The 15,681-nt window shown below is 39.5% G+C and overlaps 1 protein-coding gene across 4 annotated transcripts in view; it reads left to right on the top strand.

Annotated features, from left to right (window-relative positions):
- ITGB6 (integrin subunit beta 6) overlaps positions 1-15,681 on the top strand; it is a 144,153-nt gene that overhangs the window by 69,277 nt on the left and 59,195 nt on the right. For 3 of the 4 annotated variants that reach the window (XM_055398730.2, XM_055398732.2, XM_055398733.2), the window contains 3 exons: positions 7,477-7,642; positions 9,576-9,737; positions 13,458-13,553. In XM_055398730.2, the coding sequence (XP_055254705.2) occupies positions 7,477-7,642; positions 9,576-9,737; positions 13,458-13,553 (424 nt within the window). The remainder of the gene's footprint in view (positions 1-7,476; positions 7,643-9,575; positions 9,738-13,457; positions 13,554-15,681) is intronic. The other variant, XM_055398731.2, reaches the window with a different exon arrangement.

Genomic DNA, 15,681 nt, shown 5'->3' with positions numbered 1-15,681 from the left:
CACTAGCTGTGTTGGTCCTTTAATGGACCAGAACCTGGTGGTCCAGAGTTGACCGATGAGAAAGTAAAGGAGAGAGAAAGAGGCTGATACTCCTTGGTGTACGCAGAAAGCCAAGAAAGCCCCTACACGGGGCTCGCTCTGTTCACGAAGGCCTCGGGCGCCCTCTCGATGGGGTGAAGGCACAGAGCGCCTTCTCGAGAGGGTCTTAGAAGCCCGGGCAGGAAAGTGAACACAGAGGGCCTCTGCGCTCCAGGGATTAGCCTGAAAAAGAGAGCGAGGGAGAGAGAGAGAGAGAAAGAAAGAGAGAAAGCAAGACACGGGACCAAAGCTCCAATGGAGCAAAGGCGTTTTAGTCAGCATTGTGTAGGTATTTATACTGTAGTTACTCTCAGCAAAAGATAAAGATTAAATTCCAGACTTACAAAACATAGGTGATCCATATTAAAGAGAGTTGTAAATAATCACTTTTACCATATAGTTCATAGGAAGGAAGAGGGTACTTATCACTATATAGAAAAACTAATGAAGGAAATGCCTAGATTCCTCAGTCCCCGGGAGAGGCTTGCCTCTCCTCTTAATTCCTGAATATTCGGGAATTAATAAGGAACAGAGAATTCCTGACAGATCCAAAACAGCACACAGGAAGCTTCCTGTTAGTTGTTTCCTGACATAGCTGGGTCACAATAAACTGGAAAATTCTGAAAGAGATGGGAATACCAGACCACCTGGCCTGCCTCTTAAGAAACCTGTATGCAGGTCAGGAAGCAACAGTTAGAACTGTTCATGGAACAACAGACTGGTTCCAAATAGGAAAAGGAGTACATCAAGGCTGTATATTGTCACCCTGCTTATTTAACTTATATGCAGAGTACATCATGAGGAACGCTGGGCTGGAAGAAGCACAAGATGGAATCAAGATTGCCGGGAGAAATATCAATACCCTCAGATATGCAGATAACACCATGAAGAAAGTGAAGAGGAACTAAAAAGCCTCTTGATGAAGGTGAAAGAGGAGAGTGAAGAAGTTGGCTTAAAGCTCAACATTCAGATAACTAAGATCATGGCATCCGGTCCCATCACTCCATGGGAAATAGATGGGGAAACAGTGGAAACAGTGTCAGGCTTTATTTTGGGGGGGGGCTCCAAAATCACTGCAGATGCTGATTGCAGCCATGAAATTAAAAGACGCTTACTCCTTGGAAGGAAAGTTATGACCAACCTAGATAACATATTAAAAAGCAGAGACATTACTTTGCCAACCAAGGTCCATCTAGTCAAGGCTATGGTCTTTCCAGTGGTCATGTATGGATGCGAGAGTTGGACTGTGAAGAAAACTGAGCACCGAAGAATTGATGCTTTTGAACTGTGGTGTTGGAGAAGACTCTTGAGAGTCCCTTGGACTGCAAGGAGATCCAACCAGTCCATCCTAAAGGAAATCAGTCCTGGGTGTTCATTGGAAGGGCTGATGCTAAAGCTGAAACTCCAATACTTCAGCCACCTCATGCGAAGAGTTGACTCACTGGAAAAGACTCTGATGCTGGGAGGGATTGGGGGCAGGAGGAGAAGGGGATGACAGAGGATGAGATGGCTGGATAGCATCACCAGCTCGATGGACATGAGTTTGAGTGAACTCCGGGAGTTGGTGATGGACAGGGAGGCCTGGCGTGCTGTGATTCATGGGGTCACAGAGAGTTGGACACGACTGAGTGACTGAACTGAACTGAACTGAATTGAAAGTTATAAATAATGAAAGTTTTTTGCTGCAACATTATATTTTTTCTTTTTTAATCATGTCCTTAATTCTCCAAGTTTCTCTGTCCAGATTCTACTCCCCACACATTTACACACCAAGAATTCAAACACCAAACACAAAAGTCAATCCTTTAATCAATCCAAATCCTATAATTAAGACATAAAATGTTCTTTAGTAAGAAGGCTAAGAGAAGTAAAAGGAAAAAACATGGAGTTTTCCAGACCTGTGCTTAAATCATAACCTTGAATGCCAGTCTCTTCATTTATAAATGGGGATAATAATATTCACTTCCTGGGCTATCATGAGAACTGAGTAGGCTGGAACATAATAGACATTCAAACCAGTTTTAATTTCCTTCCTCTCATTAATGCTAATTTTCTCTAGTTATTTTAATCTAACGGTCCTAAAACTTTTAGATCTCAGAACTTCTCACATTCCTAAAAATTAAGATCCTCAAAATATCAGTATTCAGTGTCTTAGAGTGTAAAACTAAGAAAATATAAAAATAATTAGTAATAAATTTATTTGATAATTATAATGAAAACACAGTGCATGTTACTATAATAACACACCTTTAGAAGAAATAACTACATTTTCCAAAATAGAACAACAGTTAACAAGAAACGTGGCACTATCTTAATTTTTATAAATATCTTAAAATATCTAATTTAAAAGAAGCCAACTGAATTTTCACAACTGCTTCTTCATTTAGTCTCTGGTAATATTTTATTTTGGTTGAATTCCAAGAAGGAAGTCAAACCGCATGTAGATATATAGTTGAAAAAAGGGAAAGCAGTTAATAGATTTTTCCAATGACTGTAGACTTTCTTCTTTGATATTACATTCAAACTGGACAAGAGGTAAATTACGTTTCAGTGTGGAATCTGAAAAACATATCAATGAACTTCCTATTTTGTTACATTAAAAACCATTGATCTGTTTTGAACTTTGAATGGCTTTTAAAAATTTTTTATTAGTATTATTATTTTGGCTCTGTTGGGTCTTTGCTGCTGCACGCAGGCTTTATCTAGTTGCAGAGAGCAGGGGTTACTCTCTCACTGAGGTGTGTGGCTTCTCGTTACTGTGGCTTCCTTTGTTGTAGGGCACAGGCTCTATCTGGGGTGCAGACTCAAGTAGCTGTGGTGCACAGGCTTAGTTGCACTGTGGCATATGGGATCTTCCTGAAGCAGGGCTTGAACCTGTGTCCCCTGCTTTGGCAGACAGATTCTTTAACCACGACCACCAGGGAAGAGCCAGAATGGCTCTTTCATTGGTATATGTGTGCATGTGGTTTTGTGATATAGTGCTTTGGTCATTTGGAAAATGAAGTTTCATGAGTTACATAGATCTTACAATTTCATGATAGAATATCTAAAAAATTATATTTGTTAATATTATCATTAATCCCATCAGATGAGTCTTGAAGTACTTAGAAGCTGTTAATGGGTGGCAGATGAAAGTTCTGTGAAATTCTAATTTTCTAGGTATGTCAAATTTCATCATTGGCAACAAATACTGATAGTTGTTTTCCTGAAAGTAACAGATTTACTTTCTTCATTTTAATCAAGATATCTGCCAAAAACTTAAGTTGAAATGATGGTTTGGCTGTCAAGCATTTTTTCAGGTAAAATGGTTGTTCCATAAACAACAGTTCAAACAATCATGAAAGTGCTTTTCCACTGTAAACATGTGCTTCAGTGTACAGCAGTAACACTGTATGCATGTTTCCTATTGGTCACACAGAAATAATTTTCAAAAAACATGTAACCAAGGGCATAGACAATAAAATTACTGCAACCCACTCCAGTATTCTTGCCTGGAAAATCCCATGGATAGAGGAACCTGGTGGTCTACAGTCCATGGGGTCACAAAGAGTTGGACACAACTGAGTGACTAACACACACAGTTTCATCAAGGGCGATCAAGTGAAAGTAGCACTTTTTTTAAAAAAATTATGATGCATGTTTAATGGTAAAAAAATGTAAGGAATACTAGGCAGTTTGGAGCCATTGCCTTGACCTGTGCTAAGGTACCAGCAGTTTTACTTACTCATACTTTGCATCATCAGTGAAAATGTCAACAGTGAAAAAGACAAATATAATCTCTTATTATTATGAAGAATGTTTGACCCCAAAAACTTTCTTAAATGGTCTCAGGGACCTCTGTGGGTCTGCCCACCACACTTTTAAAACCTTGTTTTAATCTAATCTCTAGTGCTTTTTGAAGTAGCTGGCTTTCTCTACCTTCATTAGATGGAAGGTCACTAAAAATTTCACCATGTAGGAAGCCTGAATGGTTTACATTTTTGAAAGAAGTTTCCCTTATGCTATTGTCTGAGACACAGCAATAAAAATCATATTTTCTATATTTGTAATGAATTGTAATATACATTTTTAAATATTTAACAGGACAAAGAAGATATTCTCCATCAAATATTTGAGGGATTTTTTTTTAACATCATTTCACATTTAATTTGGTGTTTTGTCTTGTTTTGTTTTTTGAAGACTTGAACCATGAGGAATTCATTGTAGTTTTGCAAAGAAGAAAATTCAACCATGAATGTTTAGATTTCTATATGCACACACAAAAAATGAGTATATAATTTTAAATTTCAAAGGTAATAAGACTATGTGAAAATACAGACATAAAGAAAAAATGGAAATCATTTCTAATTCCACTAAAAACAATGGTGTTAACCTTTTGTTATACATCTTTATAGTCAGCAATAAGTAATTCCTTCAATTGCTATCTAAGAAAATAACAACTGAATATAAGCATTCTTTTTAGGAAGAACTCTGACCAAAATGGGCAGTCTCCACTCAAAATTTCTTGATGTGACCCAGTTTTGACATTATACTTTGTTTAAGCTACACTCATCTCCCAGCACATATGTTTATTGAATTAATAAAAAATGTATTATCCTTTCCAAAAGATTAGAGTTCTAGTAAGACCTACATAGCAAATAATTCTAACCAACAAAGATACAAATTTCTGACCAGACAATAGGAATTCTAGCTCCAGAAGAGGCTTTAATGCCATTTTGTTACAGTATGAACCAACAGCCCCCTATAAAATATTAATTTCCAAGACTAGCTTCCCTAGTGGCTCAGACGGTAAAGAATCTGTCTGTAATACAGGAGACCAGGGTTCGATCCCTGGGTTGGGAAGATCCCCTGGAGAAGGGAATGGCTACCCACTACTGTATTCTTGCCTGGAGAATTCCATAGACAGAAGAACCTTGAGGGCTACAGTCCATAGGGTCGCAAAGGGTAGGACAGAACTGAGCAACTAACACTTTCACTTTCAAGACTAGCTGGGCTCCAGGGACAATGTAAACCTCAAAACATAGTTACATACTTTTTATAAAATATGTTTTATGTAATTTTCACGGCAACTTTAGAAGTAGCTATGGCTAGCACTCTCATTTTCTATATGAGGACACTGAGGTCCAAGGAAAGATAACTATTCAGTCTTTTTATTCTAAATCTAATGCATTTTCTTCTACTGTATAGCTACTTTAAATGTTACAGAGGCAATTAAGAAAAATCCTAAATTATTATCATTTTGTAGGTTAACTTTTTAAAAATTCTTCATTTCACATTTTAAAATACATTTCATATTTGAAGGTGAGAAAAACTTGACTACATAGTTTTAAGGTATATATATCCAAGAACATTGTAAACTGAATTTTAAAACTACCAAGAAAAACGTTTCATATTTTTGAGAGATAGAGTTCTTAAAATCATTAGAAAATTTTAAAAAATACCTCATTAAGGAAATGGGACTTCTCAGACTGTACCATTCGATGCTACGGAACTCAAACTCCCCTTGTACTGAAGCCTGAGAATACATCAGCTTATGGCCTGCTTTTTGTGAGTCTACTGACAGGAAGTAAATGATTATCCTTGCAGACACCAGCGTTCTGGTTCTGGCAGAGCTCCATTTCTCAGTGTAAATAAATCTGTAATCATTTTGACTTGTATATCTAGTTGATTCTCAACATTCACGGAAGTCTTGTTCTGTAAAGTCTCCTCAAACCCTGCATTAGAGAATGCTGAGTATTGCTCCTAGGGGAAACACAGGGTTAGGTTCCTGCGAATCTCTGGTCACTTTTTCACCCACTAAGCAATAACTTTTGTTTTCTGCATGTTCATGTTTAAAGATGTCTTATTTAATATATACTGTTGATTTGTTAGCATTGAAATCACAACCAAGAGCACTGTAACTCATGTCTGAACAAACACGCATATTTTCCCCATAAGACACATCACAGTCTTCCCGTACTTAGGAATACCAGACAGCATTTCAGCACTACACTGGGGGGCAACTCTAAAGAGCAAAATCATCCAAAAGCACAAAAATGCAAACACACATGTTACCAAACAGACCCTGAAAAGAATATTTCTTTACAGTATGGGTGATGAAGCAAGAAGTCAGAGTCATATTTGAACACCCCTGGAAACATGCATATCAAGTGACTCAACTCTTTTGTACACTCATTCATGTACGTGAATGACTGAAGAAGTTCCCAAAAGATTGATTTGGGGGTTGCAAGTTGAAAATAGATTTTAGCAATATGAATTTTCAAAGACATGGAATCTGTGAATAATGAGATTTGACTATATACCTCAGGCAGATGAATTTGGTGAAAAAGAGCCGAATCCTGAAAGCTGCATCAGCTCTTTGTATGCTGACAAGGCAGGCTCTTGAACTTGCCAAGCTGCTCATGCAAGTCAACCAGCTCTTCCTAGGCAGCACACTGCAACCTCATTGGTGGCTACTTCTTTTCGTCTCTGTGCTTCTCCATCAGTGTTTCTCAACCTTTGGAATGCATCAGGAAGAGTTGGTTCAACACAGGTCTCTCAACCCATTCCTACCAGTTCTGACTTAGCAGGTCTGTGGTCACACCCCAGATTTTGTATTTATAGCAAGTTCCCATGTGACGCTCATGCTGCTAGTCCGAGGACCACACTTTGAGAAACTGATGTACATTATTAGCTCCACTTCACAAAGGAAAACCCAAAACTCAGAAGGGTTGAGTACTTGCTCAAAATCTCATGTACAACTACTAGCTGGCTTTCAGAATAAAATGTGACTGAATTTAGGATCAGCAATTTCTATTCTACTGTGATGTCTTTAGGGCAGATCTCATCCAAACATGGCATTTTCCCGGAATGTAAACTGTCTTTAGTAGTGGCTTTACCCCAGGTTGGCCCACATGGTCTGTTCTATCCAGTAAAGTTGGGTTCTAGAATCGAGAGACTTCGTCTGATTTTCAGGCCTTGGGCAGGCAGGACTGAGCAGAGGAAGAAGACAGATTCCTCTCTTAGTCTTGCTACAGGATGACATCCTTGAAGACAATTTAAGCTATCAGAATACAAAAGAACTGTTGTCATCATGTAAACTTAATGGTGGGCTTTGGTTGAGAGACAATAGAAGGTGGTGACTACATACACCGAGCATTTGATCACCTGATTATCTGTTTTCTGTGAACCAATGCAAGACACACAGAAAGCTCTTTGCGTTAGCTAATGTGACCCATTTGGAAGGGGTGGGTAGGAGATGATAAAACAACCTTAACAGTGAGACTCAGAGCCAAGTTATAGAGTCAGGCACTTTAGGAAATGCATCTTCACGGAAGGAAATGCTGTCAGGCTATTAATCCCATTCATTGTGTGCTGTATCATATTTCATCAAGAATGTTTTACATCTTTCTTTTGCAGTAGTATTCCATACTTTTGTTTGCCTACATTTGGATTCAAGCACATTTTGCCATTGACAAATGATGCTGAAAGATTCAACGAAATTGTGAAGAATCAGAAAATTTCTGCTAATATTGACACCCCAGAAGGTGGATTTGATGCAATTATGCAAGCTGCTGTGTGTAAGGTATGCTGTGGTTGAGCAGTGTTTCATTATGTTAACCCAAATTTCATCTCTTGTGAACAAATCTTCTTTGAAAAGCTTAGCTAACTTTATCTTTCCTTTGGTTACCATATTCCTACAACAGATACTTTTCTTAAAACACACCATTTATTCCATCTTGTTGAAATGAGGACAATTTTTATGCCTCATGTTCAAATCATCTAATAAATTTGTAATACTGTTGGGAAAAATTGGTTAAAAGAAGTCATATATAAACAATTCTCAAAGATCAAGATCAGGAATTTCCCTGGCATTCCAGTAGTTAAGACTCTGTGTTCCCACAGCAGGGGGTGTGTGTTCGATCCCTGGTTGTGGAACTAAGATCCCACATACTATGTGGTGCAGCCAAAAAAATAACAAAGATGTAGGTTGTATTCATTAGTTTTTGAGCTAACCATGGTGAAAAAAAAATCAAAGGTAGCAATTAATGAAAAAAGTGAAAACACTCTGATTCACGGAGAAGGCAATGGCACCCCATTCCAGTACTCTTGTCTGGAAAATCCCATGGATGGAGGAGCCTGGTGGGCTGCAGTCCATGGAGTCGCTAAGATTCTGACACAACTGAGGACTTCACTTTCACTTTTCACTTTCATGCATTGGAGAAGGAAATGGCAACCCACTCCAGTGTTCTTGCCTGGAGAATCCCAGGGGCGGAGCCTGGTGGGAGGCCGTCTATGGGGTCGCACAGAGTCGGACACGACTGAAGCGATTTAGCAGCAGCAGCTCTGATTCATAATAAACTTCTACATACGATGAGTTAGCTATTGTCTTGAACCAACAAAATAAACATCAAAAGCCACAGTGTCTCTACAATAATGTTCAAATACCTCTCCTTGACAATCAGACACATATCCATGGGAACAATTCTCCTGTTTTCAGATGACTTTCATGGAAAATATCAGGAAACAGATAGGACTGAGGGTCCTAGAACATAGGAGGGCCAAGGAATTAGGGAAGGAAGGAAAAAGATAGGGTACACGGGGATAAATATAATGAACTTTGTCCTGCTAGTTTCTGGTGCAATGGTGGTGGTATAGTTTAGTCACTAAGTCATGTCTGACTCTTGTGACCCCCATGGACTGTAGCCCACCGGGTTCCTCTGTCCATGAGATTCTCCAGGCAAGAATACTGGAGTGGGTTGCCACTTCCTTCTCCAGGGGATCTTCCTGACCCAGGGATCGAACCTGTGTCTCCCGCATTGCAGGCTGATTCTTTACTGCTGAGTCACCAGAGAAGCTGACTAGTTCTTGGACAAATCTTAATTAAAGGGGAGAGCTGTTTGAAGAAACAGATAACAGACCACCTTAATTAGTAGTTAGCAGTACTCTGCAGTCATACTTTGATAAGCAATTCTTATCCCTGTATTATGTTGATAATTTTTGGATGGTAACAGTAAAAAGAGAAATATGTCTTTTTCACTCAAAAAGAGAAATATTTCTTTTTCATAGAAATATGCCTACAGGTTGGGTGAAATCTTAGTAAAATAGGCTTACTTCAAGTTCATTCTGTATTGCATTCTTAACTAGTTTTGCTTCAGCTTGGATTTGGGATAATCTACAACCTCCCTCACCCCCTTCTCTCATTTTTCTGGTAAATGAAAAGCTGGGCAGTAAAAATAATTAACTATGTAAAAATCAAGATCAACTGGATACTGACTGAAACTATTTTTTTCTGAAGCATAAATCATCTGAAAATGTAATCCAGGATAAAACAAATGTCACATAATTTCATTTTTAATACATTAATATTACCAACTCACAATAGATGAAAAAGTCTAAAATAGACTGACTAGCAATATATTTTTTGATAATCTGAATGTGTCCAAGCATAAGTGATTCACTCTCAATAAATGCCTGCCTCTCTTCCATACAAGCCAAATGCTTCTTTATCATTGTAGGAAAAAATCGGCTGGCGGAATGATTCCCTCCATCTCCTGGTCTTTGTGAGTGATGCCGACTCTCATTTTGGAATGGACAGCAAACTGGCAGGCATTGTCATTCCTAACGATGGGCTCTGTCACTTGGACAGCAAGAATGAATACTCCATGTCAACAGTCTTGGTGTGTAACCTATGCTGTACATACACTGTTTCCAGGGCTACAAGTAGGCAAATGAAGCTACAATTGCTGTAACACACAGCAGAGCAACCCACACGTAGTAGAAGTAGTGTGCCCTTTCTGATTCGGGGTTCACAGATTGGCCTTTCTCAATTCTCCTCGCCCTTAGAGGTTCCCATAGGAGCACAGGGGGGCAGTGGGGATATGTGATAAGTTCAGATTTGCTATAACACGAATGATCCCAGAACCTCCCCAATTTTTCAAAGAGCCAGAGGGCAGCAAAATGCAATACAGTCAGTTCATTGTGCTTGAACCACAGCCATAGAAAGGAGGGCTTAGGCTAACCCTGGGAGTGACAGTCCCAGAATCATGTTCCGTCAATAATTCCATGTTTTCATGAACCCTGGGGCTCCTTGGGAAACCACTAATCAGGTGCTGCTTGACTGGTGCTTACTAAATTTGGTTTATTTTTAATAACTTAAAAAATGCTGGTGACATTCAAAGAAAAAAAGAGAAACTTGACTTTTGTAAAACAAGGGAAAAATTTCAGATCTCTTTTAATATATATGATCTGATTTGATCCTCACCAGATCTGTGTGTCTAATTGCTTCCCTTGAACAGACCATGAGGCTGCCATGCTGCTGCACATGTTATTCCCTCTGTCTGAAATGCCCTTTCCTCCAAGGCTGCTAAGAAACTCTTACTGATCTTTTAAAACCCAGTTCCATCATGACTTCTCTGGGGAAGGGGGAGGTCCTTGTTTGACCTCCACTGCACCCCAAAGCAATCATGTCTCCCAAGCTCTTGTACATAGAGGGCTTCTTGACCATCACTAGATGGAAATGTATTTGCTGGTATCTATCTGCCTTTAACATGCATCCTCAGTGCCAGAACTGGTTGATTATCCCTATTTCCTGACAGGACAGTGCTTGGAACACGCTAAAATACAGTTGAATTATGGAATAGTAACCTGGAAACAAAGATTGTGGCATTGGTCCCATCACTTCATGGGAAATAGATGGGGAAACAGTGGGAACAGTGGCAGACTTTATTTTTTTGGGCTCCAAAATCACTGTAGATGGTGATTGCAGCCATGAAATTAAAAGACGCTTACTCCTTGGAAGGAAAGTTATGACCAACCTTGATAATATATTAAAAAGCAGAGACATTACTTTGCCAACAAAGGTCCGTCTAGTCAAGGCAATGGTTTTTCCCGTGGTCATGTATGGATGTGAGAGTTGGACTGTGAAGAAAGCTGATCGCCGAAAAATTGATGCTTTTGAACTGTGGTGCTGGAGAAGACTCTTGAGAGTCCCGTGGACTGCAAGGAGATCCAACCAGTCCATCCTAAAGGAGATCAGTCCTGGGTGTCCATTGGAAGGACTGATCTTGAAGCTGAAACTCCAATACTTTGGCCACCTGATGCGAAGAACTGACTCATTTGAAAAGACCCTGCTGCTGGGAAAGATTGAGGGCAGGAGGAGAAGGGGAAGACAGAGGATGAGATGGTTGGATGGCATCACTGACTCAATGAACATGAGTTTGTGTAAACTTCAGGAATTGGTGATTGACAGGGAGGACTGGCATGCCATGGTTCATGGGTCGCAAAGAGTCGGACATGATTAAGCGACTGAACTGAACTGAACTGAACGGTTCATAAATTACCTGCTACCATTTCTTGACCTAAATCTCTAAACTCCAACATGGATGTTTCTACCTAATTTGGATCAATGTGCTTAGTCTGTTAGTCATATCCAACTCTTTGCGACACCATGGACTGTAGCCCACCAGGCTCCTCTGTCCATGGGGATTCTCCAGGCAAGAATACTAGAGTCGGTTGCTATGCCCTCCTCCAGGGGATCTTCCCAACCCAGGGACTGAACCCAGGTCTCCCACCTTTCAGGCAGATTCTTTACCATCTGAGTCACCAGGGAAGCCCCACTTTTGATCAATAGCATTCATCAAATTTATATATGTTTTAATCATGTAGGTTGTCCTTACATATTAAAAGGTCAGTGAGGGTAGCCACATTTTTGTATTTTGGCCAATGAGGGGTAAGAAACTGAGAAATGGATGCTTTTCTTGTTACTTTTTTCTTGCAAATATTCAAATGCCCCATAATAGACATCTCAGAAAACACAGGATCACAGAAGCAAATAGTGCCTGTTACCTGATATGACCTTCTCCTCTAACACCTGTTCAAGTCATTCTTGCTGAATAAGCTGCTACAATGCACAGAGCCGTGGGCTAGTTTATTGCCTGTAACATGGTCCCCAGGGCCTTTGACCACCTCCTATGCCCTCAACGCTGGGCCAGACTCCTGGGGCCACAAAATAACAGGACATCATCCCAGGCCTTGAGGAACTTACAATGTATTTGTGGGAGTTAAACCAGCATATCTGGACCAAATAGAAAATCATATTCACCTGCCTATGGCAGGCTACATGGTGCCATCCTGGCTACACAGGCACAGCGGTTGGATGATCAAAGAACATTTGGAGATAAGGAGAAACCAGCACCAGAGAAATTCAGGCTTAAGGGTGAAGGATACTTAATATTTGGGCAATTGAAACTCAGACGAGGCTGAGAATGTCAGACTCAGGAAGCTTTATACTATCTGGATTCTACTGATACCCTGTAATAAAAAAAAATCCAAATGGGATAGAAAGTATGCATTACACAGCCAGATCTTCAGTTAGGTAATTGACCTGAGTATCTTAGGCAAAATTATACTTTTCTCTCAACTTGAATGCAGAACACATTAGAAAAATATTCCTGAAGTGCTGAGAATATATGCAGTGAGCACATTCACGTACAAGAAGGCCTATTTGTCAGTGTTCCTGTACTTGAGCTGTCTGCAGTCATAATTGACATAGTATTCTTAGTTGACTTGTTTTCAGACCACTCTCTAATGTGGGATTCCCTTTTGTATATTATCCACATTTGGAGTCAGGCCAGGCAAATGGGCTTCATGTTTTCTAGCCTTGGAAAGTAAAGGTCGTCTGCCAATGTGATAATTAATGACTTTATTTTTTTAAATGCTCATATCACTCAGGAATGAATGCCTCAATGAAATAGTAAACTGAGTACAGTGTGCTTTCAATTGTCCTGTAAAAATAACTGCAGCATCCTATAAAACCAGTTCGTGACATCAAAAAGGCAGTAAGAGCAAACCAGAGAACTGCACAGGAACATCTCAAGTCAGAGGGATTTAGGAATTGCAGTGTGGGCTTCCTCAGCAGGCTTGCCCTTGCTCAGCCCTCATCCCGCCCCATCCAATTCCAGTCAGAGCTACAAGAGTCACTTTGGTCACATTCATCATAGTCTAACAGCTCCTCCCTCAATTCTAACCTCCCCAATAATATGAGCCTGCTGGCAAGTGGCACTTAGAAGAAAACATGCATCTCTACCCTTGAAAAGATGACACACTATAAGTCTTTAAATAAATTTAGTGATCTCCTTGGAAGTGACAGAGCATAATACTCCACATCGACAGGCACTGACTCTGAGGAATTAAATGGACTTACAAGATCTGGGAAACAATTACTAAACCAATTAAGAAAATAATGCTAATTGTGTATTTGTTTACTTGGCATGATAGACACAATAATGCCTGTGAGAACTGAAATGCCAAACTCAGTGAGATATTTCGGAAAGAAATATTCCTTTTTTTTAATATACTTTTGTTAAGAAGATACTTAAAATCTATGTGTTAAATTTTAGGAATATCCAACAATTGGACAACTCATTGATAAACTGGTGCAAAATAACGTGTTACTGATCTTTGCTGTAACCCAAGAACAAGTTCACTTGTATGAGGTAAGCAAACATAATTTGGGAAATTCCTTCAGGGAGATTATTTGACATGAAACTTTAACTCTGAGTTTAATACATGGGAGACCATTAGATAATTATTAACACATACCAGATATACTGGACACTGGCAAAGTGGGCTCAGATACTGTTTGCAATTTAAATTATAAACACAGAGGTACAGCAAGGAGCGGGGGACAGATATGATGGGAAGAAGAAGAGAGAGTTACGGAAAAGAAAATTTGGAAGTCAGTACCAATTAGCATAGTTAAATAGGATCACCTATCTAATGGAAAAATCAACCTTATCTTTCCTTGAACTTTTCATCTGATGAGGAAAGAGTTAACAGAAGGCAGAGAAAATTATAAGAATGGGAGGAGAACTGACTTAAATTCTCTGACATTTGCAAATTCAATGTATAGAAAATACACAAGTGGAGAGATATAAGTTAAACTATTGAGACATGAAAAGTTGAAAGAAAAAGCTTGTTAAACTGGGCCCCAAAATAATTTCTCCTTTAAAGTATCTGGATTTGCAGTTCAAGTTTTTGAAAGGAAACACCAATGGCAGAAAAGGAATTGTTTCACCAGGTGAAAATAATGTTTGTAAACCACTGCATGCATCCACACTAAAACACATACTACAAAATGCAAATATTTTCTGTGGTCTCTTTCCAGCCTTAGAAAAACAATATGCCAAAATGCCATGCATTGGGGTACTAGCAAATGATTTACTCCTAATGCGCAGTTTCACAGAGAAATAGGAACATCTTTAGCCTGAGTCCTAGAAAAAGTAGAGAAAAATAGGTGTCCGATACATTGCTTGTACCTTCTATACAGAAGCTTCAAATACTCCTAAATTCAAAGTCTGATCTCCCATTCCTTTGAAAGGACCTCTTAACTTGTTTGATGACTTCATAGAGCTCAGGAAATGCTGAGATTGCTTCACAGAGGCTTTGATTAAATGCCACTCACTGCTAAGGACGATGCAGCCAACTTCCACCAGTTTCTGTAGAAAGGATCCACGAGGAGATCCTATCTTGCATTTTTAATGAGAGGAGGGCATTGTACACCAGGTGAGATTGCCTTCTGCTGAAAATCAAGGAAGTCCCTTGCAATCAAGCTACATACTCGAGGGCTTTGTTCTACTCGAAGACTATGTGGGTTCACCTGATCTGGGCATTTTCTTAAGGCTTTTTAGTATGTGATACTTGTTTCCAGTGGTTTTAAGTAGTAGAGTTGCGGTAAAAGTTTTTTTTTTCTTAAACTCCAAATACAATAGTGAGTCTATTCTACCTTTGATTCCTAAAGCTACAGTGAGAGGACTCTGGGGGCACCACACCTTTTCCAAAGTTGAGCTTCTGTTTAGAAAGAGGAGGGGGAGTTGCACTGTGTTCTTAAAAGGGGGATCTGGGAAACACGATTGATAATCATGAGCACAGACCCCCATAACTCACTTTGGTAATAGTCTTTAAGACTCACAACTCATTTAAATGCCTCCTCAAGATTGCCATTAAAAAGACACAGCAAGATGAAAAATAACGGTGGCAAAACAGAATCTGTCGGATTTAAACAGGCTGAATCCACCATTCCCCTGTTGCAAAGGAAATTATCGTTTCCAAGGAAAACACCAGATTAGAGCCTGCCTCTAATGTAACAGCAGGACATTTATTTCGCCTGCCTACTAATCTCATTACGAGGTGAATTTATGTTCCATTGTGATCTGTGGTTTTTACCATCTAGGCTCCACTAAATTCAGAGGGACATTTTCAGGGAGCCATGCAGGGGACAGTCAGCAGCCCATTTTGTGACTCTAACCCTTTCATTATTTTATTTTTATTTGATGGACTCATCATTTCCTCTTCAGGTGGTAGGCTGCAGCCTGATCTAAAGATAATGACAGCAACCCTGCACTTCCCTGAAGGCTTCACACAGCATGAAAATGCTGATCTCTTGTTTTATTGATAATGAATACTGAAAATAGACCAATAATGACTTGGGTTGCCTTTCCATTTAAATCTCTTAGAAGGAGCCCTATATGTGCAGGAGCCCTGTGTGACCTGATGTTTGGATAGCTGTGATAGAGGCAACATAACTACCAAAGAATCATGGAAAAATAAAACCAGAGATAGGAT

Source organism: Moschus berezovskii, chromosome 2 (assembly GCF_049115385.1).
Source record: "Moschus berezovskii isolate FMDL1 chromosome 2, NW_MosBer_1.0, whole genome shotgun sequence".
In the NCBI taxonomy this organism is placed as follows: domain Eukaryota; kingdom Metazoa; phylum Chordata; class Mammalia; order Artiodactyla; family Moschidae; genus Moschus; species Moschus berezovskii.
The sequence above is the reverse complement of the archived record's forward strand: the minus strand, read 5'-3'. Positions and strand labels throughout refer to the sequence as shown.